Source organism: Acomys russatus, chromosome 1 (assembly GCF_903995435.1).
Source record: "Acomys russatus chromosome 1, mAcoRus1.1, whole genome shotgun sequence".
Taxonomy (NCBI): Eukaryota; Metazoa; Chordata; class Mammalia; order Rodentia; family Muridae; genus Acomys; species Acomys russatus.
The window spans coordinates 118324444-118345399 of NC_067137.1; the positions used below are offsets into that span (position 1 = coordinate 118324444).

At 45.5% G+C, this 20956-nt stretch overlaps 2 protein-coding genes across 7 annotated transcripts in view; both read left to right on the forward strand.

Annotated features, from left to right (window-relative positions):
• Ppp2r5c (protein phosphatase 2 regulatory subunit B'gamma) overlaps positions 1 to 20956 on the forward strand; it is a 141777-nt gene that overhangs the window by 11071 nt on the left and 109750 nt on the right. For all 6 annotated transcript variants that reach the window (XM_051151494.1, XM_051151501.1, XM_051151497.1 and 3 more), the window contains exon 3: positions 7766 to 7934. In XM_051151494.1, the coding sequence (XP_051007451.1) occupies positions 7766 to 7934 (169 nt within the window). The remainder of the gene's footprint in view (positions 1 to 7765; positions 7935 to 20956) is intronic.
• LOC127194227 (ATP synthase subunit g, mitochondrial-like) lies at positions 4561 to 4986 on the forward strand. The gene has a single exon (XM_051151552.1). It carries the CDS (start codon positions 4569 to 4571, stop codon positions 4878 to 4880), a length of 312 nt encoding a protein of 103 aa, XP_051007509.1. The 5' UTR covers positions 4561 to 4568; the 3' UTR covers positions 4881 to 4986.

The following is a 20956-nucleotide window of genomic DNA, read 5'->3' on the forward strand; positions in this document are numbered from 1 at the left end:
TCTGATGCCCTCTTCTGGCCTGCAGGCGTACATGCAGGCAGAACATTGTATATATAATAAATAAATAAATCTTTAAAAAAAAAAAAGCCGGGCCAGGCGTCATGGCGCATGCCTTTAATCCCAGCACTCAGTAGGCAGAGGCCGGTGGATCACTGTGAGTTCGAGGCCAGCCTGGTCTACAAAGCAAGTCCAAGACAGCCAAGGCTAATACAGAGAAACCTTGTCTTGGAAAACCAAAAAAAAAAAGAGAGGGAGACAAGGGTTGTTATGTTCCAGTCTCGTGTACAAGTACTGGCGTCAAACCAGAGAGATTTTTAAAAAATTTCTGTTATGAATTATTCCATATACATAGCAGTGAAGGGGAACTTTGGTGGCTACCTGAGTCCTGTCACTGGTTTTAGCATCACCAGAGTGCTCCCAACCTGCTCATCTAGTACCCTCCTTCCTCTTCTCAGACCTTTCCGAAGCAAGTCAGAGCCAATGCATTTTTTTGTACTAAGGACTCTTTGTACTAACATGCATAAACAACATGTTAATGGCGTTCACTCCTTTTCCCAATATGTGCAGTGACTACGTGGTCACATCCCCCACTTCTGGGAATCACTCTTCTTTATTTAGGTCAAATTCATTTCTAACTTCCACACATGACAGAGAGCATGCGGTGCTTATGTGTGTCTGGCTTCTTTCACTTAGTGCAGTATCCTCCAGGTCCCTCTTTGTTGCCATAAATGGCAGGCCTTTATTCTTATTTATGGCTGAATAATATTCCATTGTGCATCCATTCAACTGTTCCTGGGCACCTAGGCAGATTCTGTGTTGAGCTGTTGACAGTGCTGCAGGAAGCCTGTTCTAGCTGGTTTGATTTCCTTTGAATATAGATAGAGCCAGAAGTGAGATAGCTGAGTCTCACGGTAGAGTACAGTGTGCAGATTCCTTTTCCTCCACGCCCTCACTAGTTTGAGGTGTGTATGTGCACATGTGTCTATATATGTGTATATGCATGTATGTGTGTGCATGTGCACATGCGTGTATGCATGCGTGTGTTTGTGTGTATACATGTGTGTACTCCTGTGTGTATACATGTATATGTGCATGTATGCCTGTTCACAATCCTGAGGTAAGGCACCAGCTTGTAGTTTTGATTGACAGTTCTTTAGTTATTAATGATGCCAAGTATTTGCACATACTTGTTGGCCATTTGTGTTTCTTTTGAGATGAATCTATTCAGATCACTTGCCCATTCTTAATTGGAATATCTGCTTTTGGTTTTTTTTTTATCCCGTATGTATTCTAAATATTAACCTTACGTCAGATGACAAGCTGGCAGAATACCCCCCACCCCCCGCCCCAACACCTTTTTTTTCCCCAAGCCAGGCTTTCTCTGTGTAGCCTTGGCTGTCTTGGACTCGCTTGGTAGACCAGGCTGGCCTCGAACTCACAGGGATCCACCTGCCTCTGTCTCCCAAGTGCTGGGATTAAAGACGTGCGCCACCACCTCCTGGCCCCGTTTCCTCTCTTTTTATGGGCTGTTTCTTCAACTCTGTTGGTTTCTTTCACTGTGTAGAAACTTTTATTTGATGTAATCCTACTTGCTAGTTTTTGCGTGTTTCCTGTGCTTGGAGACTCTTAAGCAGAACGGGATTGCTGTCCGTGCCCCCGGAAATGAGCAGGGGCTCTCACCCAAGTTGATAGTGCAGTTAGCGTCGCTCCAGTTATGGACAGGCTCCTGGCTGTTCTTGGTGTTTACTGCACCCTACCGCCGTCTCCTACACTTGTGGGTTCCTTTTCTTTTTCCCCTTACAATTTAGCTGTTAGTGAAATCAAATTAGTCCCATATTTTTTAAAGATGTGATTCTCACCCAAAGGTGATTTTACCCTGTTCCCCACACAGGGGACATTCAGTAATACTGATGACATTTTTGTCACTACCTAAGACTGGGCTGCGTGCTTCAAGCGGGCAGAACCAGGATGCTTTAAGTTTCCTACAGTGCACAGCACAGCCCCAACAACAATACATACCGTCCTGCATCCTGCGCTACAGTGGCAACCTTCCGTGGCCCCACCCCACTCCTGCAGTCCGGTTTGCAGATTGCAGCCTTATGCTTGCTAACGTTACAGACTCTTTCCATTTTTCTCTAGTGCGCAGGCGGTTAGACTGAAAACTTGGCTGGCTACAGGCTGGGCCTTTTGGGGAGGTAAGAAGTACTTTTTAAACTATGTGTCATGTGATAATGGATTGTCTCTGGCACTCAGATGACAGTTTGTACAGTCCTTCATAAAACTGCAGAAAGGGAGCCGGGCACACCTTTAATCCCAGCACTCAGGAGCCAAAGGCAGGTGGATCTCTGTAAAGTCAAGGCCAGCCTGGTCTACAAAGAGAGTCCAGGACAGCCAGGGCTACACAGAGATATAGAGAAACCCTGTCTGGAAAAACCTAAAACACAACAACAACAACCCTGCAGAAAAGGGGGAGCTTTGGAAGATGCTGGAAGGCAGAATTGCTCAGAGTAGAGTCAAGATGGAGGATCATGACAGTCTTGGCATCATCACCCAGAAGTGAGGAATCTGTGGCAGAGTGCGCCTAAAGCCTGGCTGTTCTGGTGTTGTAGGATGTTAAGTTCACCCACACTCGGAATCTGAACATGTCATGTACGGGCCCCTCCAGGAAAGCCCATTAGATAATGGTAACTTTTATTTGCCTGACTTGAATGTTGTCTTGGAGGCTTACTGCCACTGTCTGCTAACTTAGTTCCTTGAATGTCCTGGAAGTTCTAGCCTCTGTACAATCTAATCTAGGCCTAGAATGTTTTCAGCTTCTTAGATTTACTGCTGAATAATAAGCCCACCCTTTCTTGTTCTTTCTGAACTCTGGCTGGTTCAACTCAGCTGTTCTGGCTCAGGCTCCTCTCTAAGCTCATTCAAACTGGCTTCTCTCAGTTTCTCACTGAACTGCTCTACTTGGCCTCAAACTAACTCTAGCAATCTGCTCTAATCTTCTGGCTCCTTCTCACTCTCTAGCTCTTTCTCTCCACCTGTGACTAGCTTGTTCTCTCCTCAACCTGTCTCTGTACAACTCTCCGGTAAAACTGCCTCTGAATTTCACGAACTGAACTGCCACAAACTCACTGCACTGTCTCCCAGCTCACTGACTCCACCTAAACTGCCTGAACATAACTGACTAGAACGCAGAGATCTTCTTGCTTCTGTCTCCTGGGATTAAAAGTATGTCTGTATTCCAGCCAGAGCAGCCATGTGCTGGATTAAAATTCCTCTACACATATCTGTGTTATTCTCAGTGCACACGTAGGAAAAAAGTGGATTATCTAGGTGGGGACTATAGGACAAATTCTGTTTGGACAGCACTTGTTCCTGGACTGACTGAGCAAAGTGGTGGAGCCATTACAGAGGAATACTATTATAGAGCCAGTTCATTTCTCAAGGCTCTTGGCTTTTGCCTTTCCTGTGGTGACCGTTTTGACTCCCCATCTCTTAGACCTTGATTTCTGCTTCCTCTGCCTTTACAAGTGCCTCTTACACTGTTTACCCACATGTACTCACATAGCTGGTTGGCATCCAGGCCTCAGTCCAGCAGCTCCCTCTCCAGATCCCTTCTACAAATGCAGGTCTAGGCCCAGCCCAGCTATTCTTTCAGCTGTGGCTTCCTTCCTGCGTGCCCTGTCCTACCAGCATGAGGCACAGTCAGCCTCTCCACACCGGAAACAGCTGCTCCTGTCTCCTGTGCTGCTTCTCCGTACTCTCCAGCCAGATATCTCTGTGCTGCTGCTGCTGCTGCTGGTGGTGGTGCTGCTGCAGCTGTTGGCATTGCAGCTGTCCATCTGTCCTGGAAGACGCCTCCTGTGAGGTTACGTTCCCCTCCATCTCTGTTGCTTAGCCCCCTTGTTGTATCTTCCTCTTGTCTTTCCTTGTCTGTCTGTCTTCCTCGGCCAGGTGATCATTCCCATGGCTTGAGCAACTCACTTAGATATTATTGACTTCAATGTAGCATGACCAGTCCCAGTGGACTTCCCAAGTGTCTAGGGTGTCTGAGAGGATTTTCCTAAGCATCTGGACACAATGAGTGAGCTTTTGTTTCATGGGCAGTGTGGTATGAATAATCAGTGGCCAGGATTATAAGAAAAGAAATTAGCTGCTGTGTTCTATTTTTGTTGTTGTTTGTTTGTTTCGAGACAGGGCTTCTCTGTGTTGCCTTGGCTGTCCTGGACTCACCTTGTAGACCAAGCTGGCCTCAAACTCACAGAGATCTATCTGCCTGCCTCTGTCTCCTGGGTGCTGGGATTAAAGGTGTGTGCCACCAATGCCTGGCTGTGAGTTCTATTCCTTTTTTCTTAAAGATTTATTTGTTATTTATACAGTATTCTGCCCAAATGTGCACCTGCCGACCACAGGAAGGCACCATATCTCATTACAGATGGTTGTGAGCCACCATGTAGTTGCTGGGAATTGAACTCAGGACCTTTGGAAGAGCTGATGGTGATCTTAACCTCTGATCCATCTTTCTAGCCTGCAAGTTCTATTCTTAAGAAAAGAAAATAGTTCTACCTTAGACCATGGCGAAGTTCGTCTGCAACTTCGTAGAGAAGGCTCTGGCACTGGCAACCGCTGCCGTGACTTACTCGAAGCCTCGATTGGCCACATTTTGGCAGTACGCCAAGGTTGAGCTGGTTCCCCCAACCCCTGCTGAAATCCCTACAGCTATTCAGAGCATAAAAAAAACAATTGAAAGTGCTAAAACTGGTAGCTTCAAACAGCTTACAGTTAAGGAAGCTGTTTTGAATGGCTTGGTGGCCACTGAGGTGTGGATGTGGTTTTATGTCGGCGAGATCGTAGGCAAACGTGGCATTGTCGGCTATGATGTTTGAAGACCAATTTTTAATACTGATTTTGAGCTCTTACTTGGGTGTTCTTGGACCATGTGTAATGAGACTGCTATCCGAATAAAGTACTAGCTGTGAAAAAAAAAAAAAAAGAAAATAGAGTATGTTCTGAAAGAAGCAGGCAGAGGTGGCTCTGGCCTGTTCCTCCCGAGTGTAATGGCATCGCTGCACAGGACCTCAGGCAGTGCAGTCCAGTGAGCTTGCTGCTTTGCCTTCAGGCCACTTGCCGCTCAGTTCACTGGTCTCCTTCAGTCAGAAGGGAGGCGTTCTCTCTCCTTCTCCAGCTCGTTGGGATTTTGCCAAGAGTCTGACACTGACTGTTTCCCACACTTAGCTGCTGCTTTCTGCCCAAGCTAGTCACCAAATCTCTTGTTTAAACTTAACTCAAGGCGAATCCTTCTCAGAGCTAGAGCGGAGTGTCTCTTAGAAATAGAGATCTGCTCCACCACTGCCGCAGCACAGCGCTTCACCTCATTTGCAGTTCTCTGTCAGATAAGGCGGGTTTCTCCCCTAGGCTATTGGTCTGCTCACTGCTCTGGAAGGCTCCCGAGCCTTTCCAGTCTTCTGCCTGTCCCTCCGCAGGTGAATGGCCCGCAGCCAGCCAAAGCCATGGCAGAGGGTGGGGAATGGAAGTGAGCTTCTTTCTTCAGAAAAACCTTTCCTGGCTGGGAGCTCCTGAGATCCCCACAAAACTGACAAAATCCAGGGAGAACGATGTGCCCCTTGCCATTGGCAGAGTGTAAAATTGGTGTTCTAGGCCAAGATTGCCCAGGGTATAGTATGCCGTGCCACAGGAAGGCTGTGCAGGTTCCATGGGACGTAAACAGCATGGCAGGGAAGCACCTAGAGGAACTGCAGGGCTTGGGTGGGGACGTGTGACCATGACAGGTAAAACATGGAGCAGTGGCCGGGCCCAGAGAGGGTTTGTTTCTTCAGGTTGGAACTTGTTGGCCTTTCAATGTGTCTGTGTGTGGGGAGGGAGGAAATGCACATGTGTGTACAGATATACTTGTCTGTGCATGCGGATGTATGGAGGCCAGAGCTTGATGATGTGTGTCTTCCTCTATCGCTGTCCACCTTATTTTTTGAGACCAGGTCTCTTGCTGAGCCTGTAGCTCACTATTTCAGATAGCGCAGCTGGCCATGGAGCCCCAAGATTCAGTGTGCCCATCTGCACCTTGCTTCCCCGACTAGCACTGGGGTACAGATAGCACACGCAGTTTTACATGGGTTCCATGGAGCCTGAACTGACAGCCTCATACCTGGGCAGGAGACACTTTACCCACTGAGCAGCAGTTTTAACCTGTGGGTCACAGCCCCTGTGGTGGTTGAGTGACCCTATCACAGGGGCTGCCTAAGGCCATTGGAAGACAGATATTTACATTATGATTTATAACAGTAGCAAACTGTTACGTTATGGAGTAGCAACAAAAATTTTATGGTTGGGGGGGGTCATCACAACATGAGGAACTGTATTAAAGGGTCACGGCATTGGGAAGGTTGACAACCATGCACTGAGCCATTTCTTCAGACCCAGTGATGGTCATATGAAAGTACATCTATTTAGGCACAAGCTCCACTGTTTGGGGCAGACAGGGTACAGCGAGCATGCTGTGGCCATCTTGCCTCCACTGCCGTAGATGGTGGCTGTCATTTCTGGACAATGGTAGCAGGAAACCGCAGTGTGTCATGTCAGCTGGTTACACACAGCTCTCCAGCAGGGGACCTAGAGCCCACATGAGTTCCACAGGATCCCTATGATGAGACATCCACTGAGCCTGTGTGGATGACAAGGGATAAGTGGCTCTGCTAGGTGTTCCTTCAGTCTTCTGTACTCTGTACGAATATCTCACTGGCCACGTCGTAGCTGGCCACAAGGTGGTTGGCTAGCCGTGATGACTGTTGTATCATCAGAAATGTGCCTGTTAGTTGGGAGCCCAAGGTGGATGTGAAGGAAAGCGGGCATGAACAGTCCCTAGGCTCAGAGAAGGCACTTGTATGCAGCAGAGTTGTATGCCTGTGAGAGCCTTCCATCACGGGCGGTGGACAGCTCTGTGCTCCCTGTTGTCTCTGTTCAGTGGTTGTAGGAGCATATGCTCTCATATCTTACAGTGCTGGAGGGCAGAGATCGCAGTGAGGGCCCAAGGGCATGTACGGCAGGATGGTGTGTCTCTCTCACAGCCCCTCCTCTGTGGTCACGCAACAGCGAGCTTTGTATCTCTCTGACTTTGGACTTCAGCTTCCATTATCCCATTGCCTTCCCAGTTCCCCCACCCCACCTCCCTCATGAGCTCTCTGTTGACAGTGGCCATCTTGACACTCAAGCATCCTTCTCTCCAGTGACCTTGACTTAGTCATATCTGCAGAATTCATTTGCCAAGCAAGGACATAGTCACATGCCCCAGGGATTAGGCTGTGACTATTTTTGTGGCAGTCACTACCTAGCCTACCACATTTTGTGGTATGGTAACAAATACTTTAGAAGGCTTACATTTGTAATCTCAGCACTCAAGAGGCTGAGGCAGAAGGCTCACCACTAGTTGGAGATCAGCCTGTGTTAGGAAGTGTGTTCAAGGCCAGCTGAACATGTAGTCCAGACAGTAAAATTGTCCCCAAAGAAACCACAACAAAAAAAAATGAAAGGTCTGCAGGGGACATCAGTTGTCAGGTGCCTGGGACTCTTAAAGCCCAGGATTGCTGAGGAAGGGACCAAAGCCTTAATCCGCAGCAGCTGCAGTCAAGTGGGGTGGGAAGAGCGGTGCCCCACAGCAAGACAAGCGTGTTTTCCACATTTCAGTTGTGCTGTGTTAGCAGTCACAGTAAACAATCCATTTTACATATTCATTCGTTTTTTTTTTTTTTTTAAGCAGATAGCCAACAGGAAAAACAGCCTCGTGGCTATCCAGTCTTCGACATCTGCTAAAATCAAAGTGCCAGTCCCTCAGCCCGCGGTCCCTGTGAAGAAGGATAAGCGGCAGAATTCTTCACGGTTTAACGGCAGCAATAACAGAGAACTGCAGAAACTCCCATCTCTAAAAGGTAATTCTCAGTTTTCAGAGTAGAGCACTCGTTAGTGGGCAAGCTGCTGCTGCAGCACCTTGCTGCTCCTTACTGGTGAGGCTTTTGTTTCTTTCCTTTTCTTTTTCCTGGTTCAGTTTTTGCTTGGATTGAATGCCACTTACTTTACTGCACTAATATTTTTAATTCCAGAGCTATCAGGATAAAAGTACAATAGCTCGCCGGGCAAGGTGGCGCACACCTTTACTCCCAGCACTGGGGAGGCAGAGGCAGGCGGATCTTTATGAGTTCGAGGCCAGCCTGGTCTATACAGCAAGTCTAGGACAGTCAAAGCTACAAAGAGAAACTCTGTCTCGAAAAACAAAACAACAACAAAAAGTACAATAGTTACACACATTTACAAATACACTACACTGAGACAATAAGGAAATCCTAAAATCCTACCCACCTCTAAGTAAGCAGCTGTTTTTCTCTCACATGGTTCTCCGGCTTGCCTCAGAGCGCCAGCCTTTAGAAGGTGTTACCACAGGTAATCACGAGAGGCCTCTTAATCGTGGAGAACCAGTGCCCTGCGCACGCTTCCCTGCCACCTGGGCCCCCTTACCTGTGACCAGCCAGCACACAGGGTTCCTCACTTGGAACTGCTCCCAGTGTCACAGCCACCCCTTTTCATCAGAGTACCATTAAACTCACTAAGTTTTCCTCCTGGAGAGCAAACTGTTGAGGTTCTTAAGACTTTTACAAGGAAATTGGGTCAAGGACCATAGTCAGATGTGAACCTCTGATGCTCTTCACAGATTCTGAGATCTAAAATCGCTGCATGAAGTAGATAAAAAAGTCTGCCATGCCTGAAGTTTATAGTGCTGACACTTTTTATAGTTAATCTTGACTGAGTATGTAGAGAGCGGGAAGTAGGCCTTCTTTAGAGCTGTATTGCCAGGCCCAGGGAGTAGCCTGGGGGAGGGGAGTGTGTCTGGGAGAGGGGAGGGCCCGCCCACCTCTGAAAGTAGGGCCTGTTCTAGCTAAGGGGCATGGCACCAAGCAAAGGCGAATCCCCACTGTTAAGGACTGAACATCTGGGTGCTGAGTCAGTGAAGGAATGTATGTGACCCCTTCTTACATGGCCCCAGGAGGCCAAATCAGAGAGATGTGGTATCTCGGTGGAGAAAGGCTCAGAAAACTATGGAGCCTTCCTTTCCATGTCCCAGCTGGTCCCTGGTGCATGTCATAGGGTATGTGCCCTGCCCCCTTTGCACAGGTCAGGGTCCACCCAGGAAAGGCTCAGTGTAGGCTGGAGTGTGAGTTCCATCTTGGAAACCTCCCCTTTTCCAAGGAATCTGTACATGAGGTTCCTCTTGGCCACTGCTCTGCCTGCTGTTCTCCGCCTGTCTCCACCGGTTCTCCTGACCCAGGCCTCTTCCTGCAGCATCCTCTTACCAGATTCATTGAAACTAGCGCTTTCCAAAAGACAGTCCTCAGGTTTCTGTACAGCCCTCTCCTGCCGCCATCTAGGATTGATATGCCTGGATTTCAGGAATAATCAGATGTGGGTGACCTGTGAGCCATGGAGCCGGCTCAGCTGGAGCAAGCACTGTGGTAACCTGTGTCCTTCTCTCATAGGGGCTCCAGGAAGTGTCGCTCTGGAACAGCCTTGTGGGGCTTCTGAGTGGCTGCCTTCCTCTTTTCCATATCTGCAGCAGCTATGTCCCCTTTCTGTTCAATACTCCTTCATCCCTACTCTATGTTAATGATCCTATTTTTAATCTTTTTTCTTAAGTCGAGTACAGAATTCTTTTTTTTTTTTTTTAGCTTAACAGCAATATAAAGCCATGTGCTCTTCTGAGAATGACTTCAGCTTTACTCTTAAGTTTCTAGCTTCATTAGATAGTTTTGCTTTTTTACAGTTTTGTTGAGACACAGTTCACATACCCTGAGATCATCTATCATTAGTGGAAGTGTTAATTCTTTAATCAATGTGTGGGGCTGGAGAGGTGGCTCAGCGGTTAAGAGCACCGCCTGCTCTTCCAGAGGTCCTGAGTTCAGTTCCCAGCAAGCACATGGTGGCTCACAGCCATCTATAATGTGACAATAAATAAATTTAAAAAAACAACAACAATAAAATAAATAAATGTGTACAGGTGTACAACCATCTCACACACATGTTTTAAAATGGTTTCATCATCTTCCAGTTACTTTGTGCCAAATTGCTATCAAGTCTTATTCCTACTTTTATCTACTGGTAATCGCTGATCTACATTTTATCTGTGTTTGAAACTATATATCATCTTTTTTTGGTCACCCTCTCCCATCCTATTGCCTGAGTGTTGTCTGTATACCACTGTGTATAGTACCTGAGGAGGCCAGAAGAGGGCATCAGATTCCCTGGGGCCTGACTTAGAGGTGGCTGTGATTAACAGTGGTTGCTGGGAGTCTGACCTCTGGAAGAGCAGCCATGTGCTCTTAACCACTGAGCCTTCTCTCTAGCCCCAGGTGGGTTGTTTTTTGTTTTTTAAGTGATTGATCCTTTTATTTGTCAGTTTCTAAAGCAGTAAATCAGCCTCAGCCCCTCTCAAGGATCCAGAGTATTTTGATTTGTTTACTTGCTTTGTTTTGTTTTTAATTGGCACATAATAATTAGAACATTTATTGAGCATGATCTGTGGATTGATTGGCCTCAAACTCTTGTGCTTGTTTTTTCTACTTCTAGTTCTGTGAAGAATGTCATTTAGTGTCTTGGTAGGAATTACATTGAATTGGTCAGGTTACCTTAGGTGGTATAGGTGTTTGGGTTTTTGTTTTTGTTTTGTTTTTCAAGGCAGGGTTTCTCTGTGGAGCCCTGGCTCTCCTGGGCTCACTTTGTAGACCAGGCCAGCCTAAAACTCAGAAATCTGCCTTCCTCTGCCTCTCGAGTGCTGGGATTATCGGTGTGCACCACCACTGCCTGACTTTAGTATGTGTGTGTGTATCATGTTCATTTAGGACTTGGGGTCATGTTCCTCCATCTTGGGATGTCCCCTTCAGTTTGTGTCCCCAGTGCTTTGTAATCTTCCTTGCAGAATCCTGTCACTTCCTTACTTGAAAGTATTCCTCAGTATGTTATTGTTTATATCTGTTAAGGCCGGGGTTCTTTTCTCTGTTTCTCTGCAGATTTGTTGTCAATACCTAGAAGTGACCCTAGAATTTTTGTTTGATTACTTACTTTTGTTTTTGAGGTAGTCTGGGTGTTTCCCAGCTTTGAACTTGTGATGTCTCCCAGGTAGCTGGGTCTACAGGCACTTGCCGTCATGCCCAGTTTACGCTGACTTTCTGTTTTCTTTTTACTGTACCATGATTAAACCAAGGAAAGTGCAGTACCACTGAGCCATATCTCCAGCCTTCTTTTTGCTGTATTATTTTGTAACATAAACTCACCAATTTGGCCAGGCTATCCTTAAACTTACCCTGTAGTCCAGACAGGCCCTAAAGCTGTCAGCATCCGACCTTAGCCTTCTATATCGCCGGGATGATGGTCTGCATCGCCACGCCTAACTTACACATACCTTTAAAATGTTGATCCTGTGCTTGGCATCATTTCTAAATTCTTACGTTAATTGTTTTCTTTTACCAGTTTTGACAAGAATTTATTAGTAGAACTTTGTTTGTTTGTTTGTCTGTCTGTTTGTTTGTTTACTTATATAGCTTTCCTGTATAGGGACTGGAGAGATGATGGCTCAGTGATTAAGAGTACTGACTGTTCTTCCAGAGGACCCAGATTCAAGCCCCAGCTCTCACACGGCAGCTCACACCAGTGTCAGGGGATCTATCTTGGTCATTGATCTATTGCTGTGAAGAGAAACCGTGACCATGCCAACTCTCAGAAAGAAAAGTATTTAATCAGGGCTAGCTTACAGTTCAGAGGTTTGGTCCGTTATATTATCAGCATAGTGGGAAGCAGACATTGAACTGGAGAAGTAGCCGAGAGTTCTACATCAGATCCGCGGGCAGGAAGAGAGAAGAAACTCTGGTCCTGGCTTGGGCCCACACCCAGTGACACACAGACTCTAAATCCTCTCAAACAGCACCGCTTCCTATGAGCCCACGGGAGCCATTTTCATTCAGACCACCATGGGATCCATTTCCCTCTTCTGGCTTCTATAGGCACCAGGCATGAATCTGGTGCAAAAGACGTACAAGCAGACAAAATACCTGTACACATGCAAGTAGAAATAATCTTGTTTAAGAAGTTAAGACTTGCGCTGGAGAGATGGCTCAGTGGTTAAGAATGCCAGCTGCTTTTCCAGAGGTCCTGAGTTCAATTCTCAGCAACCACATGGTGGCTCACAACCATCTATAATGTGATCTGGTGCCCTCTTCTGCAGATAAAATACTCATATACAATGAATAAATAATTAAAAAAAGGAAGAAGTTAAGACTTTCAGCCAGGTGATGGTAGCACTTAGGGAGGCAGAGGCAGATGGACCTCTCTGAGTTTAAAGCCAGTCTGGTTTACGAAGTGAGTCCAGGACAGCCAAGGCTACACAGAGAAATCTTGTTTTGGAAGGAAGGAAGGAAAAGTTAACGCTTTCTATATGAGATCATGTTATCTGCTACATCTTCCAGTTTGGTTGCCCTTCATTTCTTTGTCTTATTTAATCCTTCTGTCTACTTCTGTCTAGGGCTTCTATTACTATATTAAATCAGAATGCAAAAGTGTAGCCGGGTGTGGTGGTGCATGCCTTTGATCCTAGCACTTGAGAGATAGAAGCAGGCGAATCACTGTCAGTTTGAGGCCAGCCAGGGCTCGGTTACACAGAAGGAAAAAAGACTGCAAAACTGGGCATCCTTGCCTTGCTCCAAATCTCAGAGGAAATGCCTTCAGCTTTTCCTCACTCAGTATGTGCAGTCTTTATAGTGAACATGTTTCTTCTGTGCTTAACATGTTGACTTTCTCACTCTCTAATGCACTCTCACTGTCCTTTTCTTCCTTCCATTCTGTTGCTGTTTTCTTCCTTTCTTTCCCTTTTTTCTCTTTCTTTTTTTCTTTTTTCTTTTCCTTTCTTTTTCTTTTTTTTCTTTTTGAGGCAAGACCTCATTGTGTAGCCTAGGCTGGCCTGGAATGTGCTGTGTAGTGCAGACTGACATCAAAGTCATGGTCCTTCTTAATGAAATAAATTATGTATTTATTTATTTTCATTGTTGTTTTTGTTTTCTTGGAACCCACTAACTAACTTACTAATTAAAAGTGTGAAGACCAGGCTGGCCTCAAACTCAGAGAGACCTACCTGCCTCTGCCTCTGCCTCTGCCTCTGCCTCTGCCTCTGCCTCTGCCTCTGCCTCCTGAGAGCTAGGATCACAGAAAGCTGTGTATTCTCCTGTATCTGATGTTGAGCGCATACATCCTTCCTAGTCATCATTCTGCTAATGTCTGTGTTTTTTATTTGTTTATGTCAAGTCATTCTTGCCTTTCTGTTGTTATATCTCATAGATTTTAGCATGTTGTGTTTCCATTTTCTTTTTTCTTTTTATGAATGTTCTATCTGCATGTATACCTGAATGCCAGTAGAGGGCATCAGATCCCATCATAGGAGGTTATGAACCACCATATGAGTGCTGGGAATTGAACTCAGGACATCTGGAAAAGAAGCTACTGAGCCATCTCTCCAGCTTCCTCTATTTTCATTTTTAAAAAAAGACTTATTTATTATGTATCCATTACTCTGCCTGCATGTACACCTGCAGGCCAGAATAGGGCATCAGATCACATTATAGATTGTTGTGAGCCACCATGTGGTTGCTGGGAGTTGAACTCAGGACCTCTGGAAGAACAGACAGTGCTCTTAATTGCTGTGCCATTTCTGCGGTCCCCTCTATTTTCATTCTTAAACTTTATTTATTGTTATTTTATGTGTATGAATGTTTACCTGCATGCATCTAAGTGTATCACATATGTACATTGCCTGGGGAAGCCAGAGGAGGCTGTTGGATCCTCTGGAGCTGGTGTTACAGGTAGATGTGAGCTACATGTGGGTACTGGGAACTAAACCTGGGTCTTCTGCAAGAGCATCAAGTGTTCTTAACCACTGAGCCCTCTCACCAGCCACTCCCTTTTTGTTGTTGTTTTTGTTGTGGTTTTGTTTTAAGAAAATTGCTCATGGCTTATTTTTGTTCATTTGTTGATGGATAGAATTGGGTTGTTAAAAGTCCTCCAGTGTAGTTGTATCAGGAGCGTGTCCTGCTCCTACACATGTGACAAGCTGCTGAGTGCTTTATGTCTTGTGCTGTGGAGCACACATACATGTCTACTTGTTATGTACTCTTACGGAGCTGTTCCCCCACAGTTACGTCATCATGTCTTAACTACCCTTTTAGAACTTTCCTTACCTGATTTCTATCGTGTCTGGTGTAAGGATGACAGCTCCTGCTGCTTAGGGGTTCTTTTTGTGTGGGCATCTCTTTTGATGCTCGACCTTTGAGTTCAACTGTGCAAGTGAGTTTCTTGCAGGTAGGTATGGATGGGTCTTGTTTTTCCAAACTACTCTTCATATCGTGGAGTGTAGTCTGGTCTCATTCAAGGTAATCGTTAGGTAGGAGCACAGTCTTGTCATTCTGTTAACCAGCATTGGGTTTTATCTCTTATTGCTTATGTTTTGGTGTTTTTCTTTTTAGTACTGATACTTTAATAACTGCTCTGCAAATGAATTCTACACTTAGGCATCATCATCATCATTGTCAATAGTGGCTATCCCTATGTTTCCAAATGTAGGCGTTTCTTAAACATGTCTTAAGAGGGTAATCCAATGTCGAGGGCTAGAGAGATGGCGCAGAGGTTAAGAACACTGGCTGCTCTTCCAAAGGTCCAGAGTTCAATTCCCAGCAACCGCATGGTGGCTCACAACCATCTGTGAGATCTGGTGCCCTCTTTTTGGCATGCAGCTGTAAGTGCAGGCAAAACACTATATGTAATAAATAAATCATTTAAAAAATTACCTCATGTTTTTTCTTCTCTTGGAGACTTCAGTTCTTTCGTTCTGAAGAATTGCTCTGCTGGGCGTGGTCGTGTACACCTTTAATCCCAACACTAGTGAAAACATGGACGTCCCAGTACACTGTGGGCGTGTAAAGTGATCTCTTTCTGGAAAGCACTCTAGCAGTTTCTTCTAAAGCTAAACAGAAACTTAACATGTAAATCAGCAAGTCTATCTGCACAAAATAAATTAAAATATATGTTCGTGCAAAGACATACATGAGTATCACAGAAACTGTGGCAGATAAAAAGCAACATAAAATGTCTTTTAGCTGCTGGATGGAAAAAGAAAGCATGATATTATCCAGATAAAAGAATACTACCTAACATTAACAAGAAACAGACCACTCAGCACAGACAAACGTCACAGGCATTGCATCTGAGACCCAGCAAAGCTGTCATTTTCTTGAGAGAGGTCTCACTGCATAGCCCTGGCTGGCCTGAGCTTGCTTGTGTGGACCAGGCTGACCTCAAATTCACAGAGTGACACCTGCTTCTGCCTCCCACATACTGGGATCAAAGGTGTGCACCACCAAGCCCAGCCACTCTAGATGTCTTTAACTTGATTTTATTATTGAAATGTAGATTTTTGTGTGATGGGTTTGGATATGAGTCTTTTATTTTACCATAAAATACAGTTGCCACTATTATAAAACCCAAATACAAAACACACCCCAGTTCTCATTGTTCTCAGTAGCAGGCATAGACTCGCCATCCTGTCTGTCTGTGATAAAGTTTCTGAACATTTGTTCTCTGTTGTGTCTTTGAGACCCTCCAGGCTTGTTTTGTTTTGTTTTTTTTTTGTTTTTTTTTGTTTTTGTTTTTGTTTTTTTTTTGGTTTTTTGAGACAGAGTTTCTCTGTGTAGCCTTGGCCATCCTGGACTCACTTTGTAGACCAGGCTGGCCTTGAAAACTCACAGCGATCCGCCTGCCTCTGCCTCCCGAGTGCTGGGATTAAAGGCGTGTGCCACCACACCCGGCTCCAGGCTTGTCTCTTAACTGCAGCCCATCTGTTGACCTTTTAATTTCTTTTTTCCCCCCACTTCTGGAAGTTGTAGTTGATTTTTTTATTTTTAATTTGTCTAGTGGGCTGGGGAGATGGCTCCGTAGGTAAGAGTGAGTGACGGACGCACAGCATGAAGACTCAAGTTCAGATCACCAGCACCCTTAAGCAGTGCTGGGTATGGCCGTGCCTGTCAGTGAGACCAGCCTCCAGGGTTAGGGTTGGGAGTAGTTAAGGGCATGACAGAATCTCAGGGCAGCTGGCCACCTACCTAGGTGAAAAACACCAAGTTCTAGGGTTAAAGAGAGGCCCTGTGTCGAGGGAAAAAAGCAGAGAGTAATATAGGCATGTATCTGACATCTTATATGGCCACAGCACAGGTACATGCATGGATACACATGTGTCTCCCACACATGTTCACACGTATACACACATGTATACACCACACACATAACCCCACACATGTACACATGCGTGCACACATGCTTACACCACAACTGTATACACATACATACTGTGCACCCATGTACATACATTCATACACTGTGCAGTGTGTGTATACATGTGCATTTTAATAGGTTTTCTCCGGTGGCAGAGTGAGCCAATTTAAGTCAGAGTAAAGCATAAAGGCAGGTTTACTGGGTGCAGCTCTCAGGCAGGTTCACTGGTCCCAAGGAACACGGCCAGGGAAGTCGGCATGGGGAGGGAGACAGGATGGGGAAGAGAAAGAGTGTGAGCACAAGGAGAAAATGCAGAGAGAAGGAACCTAAATGTCTGGGTTATATAGGGAAGCCCTGCTCCTATATAGGGAAGTTCGGGGTAGAGGGCAGGGTGTGCCAGCCATGCCCTGTAACAGATAGGGGCTAAGGGATGCTGGGAGAACTCGGAGGCCAGGTTAAATGAGCACTTCAGCTGCTTGTTCCGGGTCTGAAACCCAATACATATATTGCATGGATACACACGTACACATGTGCTTACACCACACACACACACACACACACACACACACACACACACACGTCCAAAAGAAATGTCTTATAATTTTAAAATGTTTTGCTATTCTTTTGCATGTACTGTCAAACATGTCATTTCTTTAAATAGAGCAAACACTGGTGTTTTCCAGCCTTTGTCAAGAAAGACTCACACCGGCAGTTGTGACATCTTGCTCAGAATGTCTTATTCTGTGTGCCTCATCATTTTTTATGATGTGCTAATCACCATACTCAAACATTTTAAACAGATTGAAGCCTAGAATGAAAGCCCTTCATCATGGGTTTGTTTGTTTTTCTCTAACCAGAAACCTTTTGCCAAATACTTGCAGTTTGGGAGTTCCTTAAACCACGACGTTTGACTAATAAATAGTCAGCTAAACCAACTGCTCCTCTCACCCCTGTGGTTGCTCTAAGTGGAGCCTCTTTTGGCTGGAGTACCTCAAAGGTACGCTGTGTAACCTGGTGATGGTACGAAGATGCACCATCTATGGTGGCTAACAGAAGTGAGGGTGTGGGCAAATTGCTCTCTGTCATGCTGCCATACCCCCTTTGCAATGCAGCAAGTGCTAGGAATAATTTGTGAGGTGCACTCTGGCACTCCGCCCGTGAGCCCCACATCAGCCAGCTGTACAGGACTGCTTCGTGGCCTTGCTGATCCCTTGGAGTCAGTAGTGGGGTGAGCTAACAGACACTCTTTTTCTTACCAACTGGATATATAAAAACTGACTGGGGAAAGCATTATCTATCTTTGAGTTACCAATTTCCCTTGGACCTTTCTATGAGTAGCTATTTTACTATCTTTTATTTCAGTGGACTCTTTAATTTCAGCGTTCTTTCTAATGTTAAAATGCATGATTTTAACCCTTCATATGCCTTTTAAAACATTTTTTGTCTGGATGATTTGTCTGAATGTGTATATGTGCACCATGTTTGCGACAGGTGGCTGTGGAAGTCAGAAGCAGGCGTCAGATCCCCTGAAACCGGGCATACAGATGGTGTGAGCCATGTGTGGCTGCTAGGAATTAAACCGGGCATACAGATGGTGTGAGCCATGTGTGGCTGCTAGGAATTAAACCGGGCATACAGATGGTGTGAGCCATGTGTGGGTGCTAGGAATTAAACCCGTGTCCTCTGCAAGAGCAACAAGCATTCCTAACTGCTGGGCTATCTCTCCAGCCCTCCTGTGTAGTTTTGGGCTTCTCTTTACTTTTACCGTGTGTGTGTGTGTGTGTGTGTGTGTGTGTGTGTGTGTGTGTGTGTGTGTCTGTCTGTCTGTCTGTCTGTCTGTCTGTCTGTCTGTATCTGTCTGTTGTGTCTGTGTATCTGTATGCATATTTATACTTACGTGTAGCACATTGGTGTGTGCACCATGGAACATGTTTGGAGGTCATAGGCTAACTTAGCTCAGGTATTAGCCTTCAGCTTCCACCTTATTTAAAGCAGGTTCTTTTGTTTGATGACACATACAGTAAGTGACCCAAGGGCTTCCTGCCTCTGCCTCTCATCTCTCCATGGGACCAGTGGGATTACATTTTGACATGAGCCTAGTGATTTGAACTCAGTCTCTCAGACTTGCATGGCAGGCACTTTACCCACTGAGCCAGTCCCCAGCCCCCTACTTACTTGTGATGCCCTGGGTTCTGGAATGGCGGGATGCTTCCCAGGCTCATTCTATACGTTCCTCTCCAGGCCTGGCCATAGCCATTTTTCAGAGTCTCAGTTCTTTTCAGTGGAAGATTCTTTGACGACCAGTCTGTGGGTGTCCTCGGAAGGGGAAGGCTCGTTGTTACTGGGACCCAGTACTTTTAAGTACTTTGTAGGAAGGGAGGGCAAGTATATACTGTTTTAAATCATGGATCCATTTGATATTTTCTATTTAAATTTTATACTATGTTTTATTTTCTTGGATTTTGGGTTTTATTTCTTATTAAATGGGAAAATCTTGATTCTTCCCATTCTCAATATAATTGTGGCTGTGTGCTCTACTAAAACAACTGCAACACCAATAATACTGACATTATTATAGACTAGAACTTTGAATTAGTTCTTATTGTAGAAAGAACTGTTAACATTTGAACTGGGGTCCCACTAAAAATGTAAATACCTAGTGAATAGGGCTAGAGATACAACTCAGAGATAGATGTGCACGACTCTGGGTTCCATCCTCAGCACCACGTGGCGGGAGGAAGTACCAGGGTGAGGGCTGCTTTACCCTCCTGTGCAGGAGTAGACTGTGCCTTTCAGCTTTTGGGACCTTTTGCCTCCTTCAGGGATGGTTCGGATTGCTCTCAATGTTAGGTGCATTTCTCAGTGATTGATGGCTCGGTCGGCTGCTGAGACCTCCTCTTTTCTGCCTTAGAGACAGTCGACGCTTCTGCAAAGCTGTTGCTCTTTGCTTTTTGCTTTTGTGTCACCTTGTGTGAGATGCCTGTCCCATTGTACTTGCTCACTACTGGGTTCTACAGAAACTTCAGTCATTTGGTACTTGAGACAGTATTTTGTTTTTTGTTTGTTTTTTTTGGCTTTTTGAGACAGGGTCTCTCTGGCTGTCCTGGACTTGCTTTGTAGACCAGGCTGGCCTCAAACTCACAGGGATCCACCTGCCTCTGCCTCCTGAGTGCTGGGATTAAAGGTGTGCGCCACCACCGCCCGGCTTGAAACAGTATTTTGTATTTTAATTTAGGAGGTTGATTATAGTCTTCAGACCTACTCATTGAAATGAGTTTGAGTCAGTCCCTTCATTTGACATTTTGGGGTCTGAAGATAAAAATGCTAGATGTTAAATGAAACATGGGGTTGTTTGGTGTGGTTTTGTTTTTGGTTTTGTTTGTGTTTTTTTCAGACAGAGTTTCTTTGTGTAGCCTTGGCTGTCATGGACTCGTTTTGTAGACCAGGCTGGCCTTGAACTTAACAGAGATCCGCCTGCCTCTGCCTCCTGAGTGTTGTTAGATTACATGTGTGAGTCACTGCGCCCAGCTGGTTTGTTTTTTTTAATGACTTAAGAAAGTAGTAAGTTAACCATGACTTGTTTCTTGAGTCTGTTTTCTGTGTTTTAAAAACAAAAAGGCAGCCAGGTGTGGTGGGTGCACACTTTTAGTCCCAGAAGTCTGGAGACAGATCTCTATGAGTTTGAGGCCAGCCTGAGCTACATAGTGAGACTCTATCTCAAAACAGTAACTACAAAAATAAAAACAAAAAGCTAGGAAGAAGCCAATGTGGGTCCAATCTGTGAGCAAGAAGCCCTGCAGGAAGGGCCCTAAGTATGGGATCTTTGTGAAAAAAGTCCTTCCATGACTGGTAGAATTCCTTAGACTGGCTTTTCCAGTGTTAGTTAAATCTCGCCCTTCTGTGTGAAAGCGCAGTATTCCACCTTCATTCACAGCGTTTACATTCTATAATACAGTTGAAAGTTTTTCCATAAAAGTGCATATTCTTACTGCTTAAAGTTGTATTCTCCTTATGCTTACAGGAGGTCTGGCTCCTTGCCTGCTTGCTGAAGAATAGTAACAGTGGAGTGAGAGCAGGCCTCCAGGGTGCTTGCCCCTGCTGCAGCAGCTTACACATTGCCAGCCAGGGAACCGTTTGCTCGCGAATCTTCTGCTCTGATCCAGCCCTTTGTTTTCTGACTGCTTTGATGCTGTCTTCTCTTGATTACCTATATGCCCTGGTGAGCAGGTGCCAGGCCACAGCAAGTTCTTAACTACCTGTGTGTGACCACAAATGACCCCTGGCCAGCACCATGCCATAAGTAATAGCCAGCAGCCTGTTGGACAGCTGAACCTGCAGCCAGCCCCTCCCCATCCTGCAGGCTGCCCTCCTCCCTACACCTCTCTTTTGAGCTGCTCAACCTTTCCAGGTGGCACTTCGGGTTCCTAACTACCCACACCATCTCGCACTTCATGTTTTAGCCTTCTTCACCACTCACCTAGATTTCTTCAAGCCCTTGAATTCTGATCTTTATCACACGTGTGCATGCATGCATATCTGTGCACATGCATGCATGCATATCTGTGCGCATGCATGCGTGACTGTGTTGTGTGCACTG

Excerpts from the sequence above, each read along its gene's own strand:
- LOC127194227 (XM_051151552.1), top strand. The coding sequence starts at position 4,569 with ATGGCGAAGTTCGTCTGCAACTTCGTAGAGAAGGCTCTGGCACTGGCA.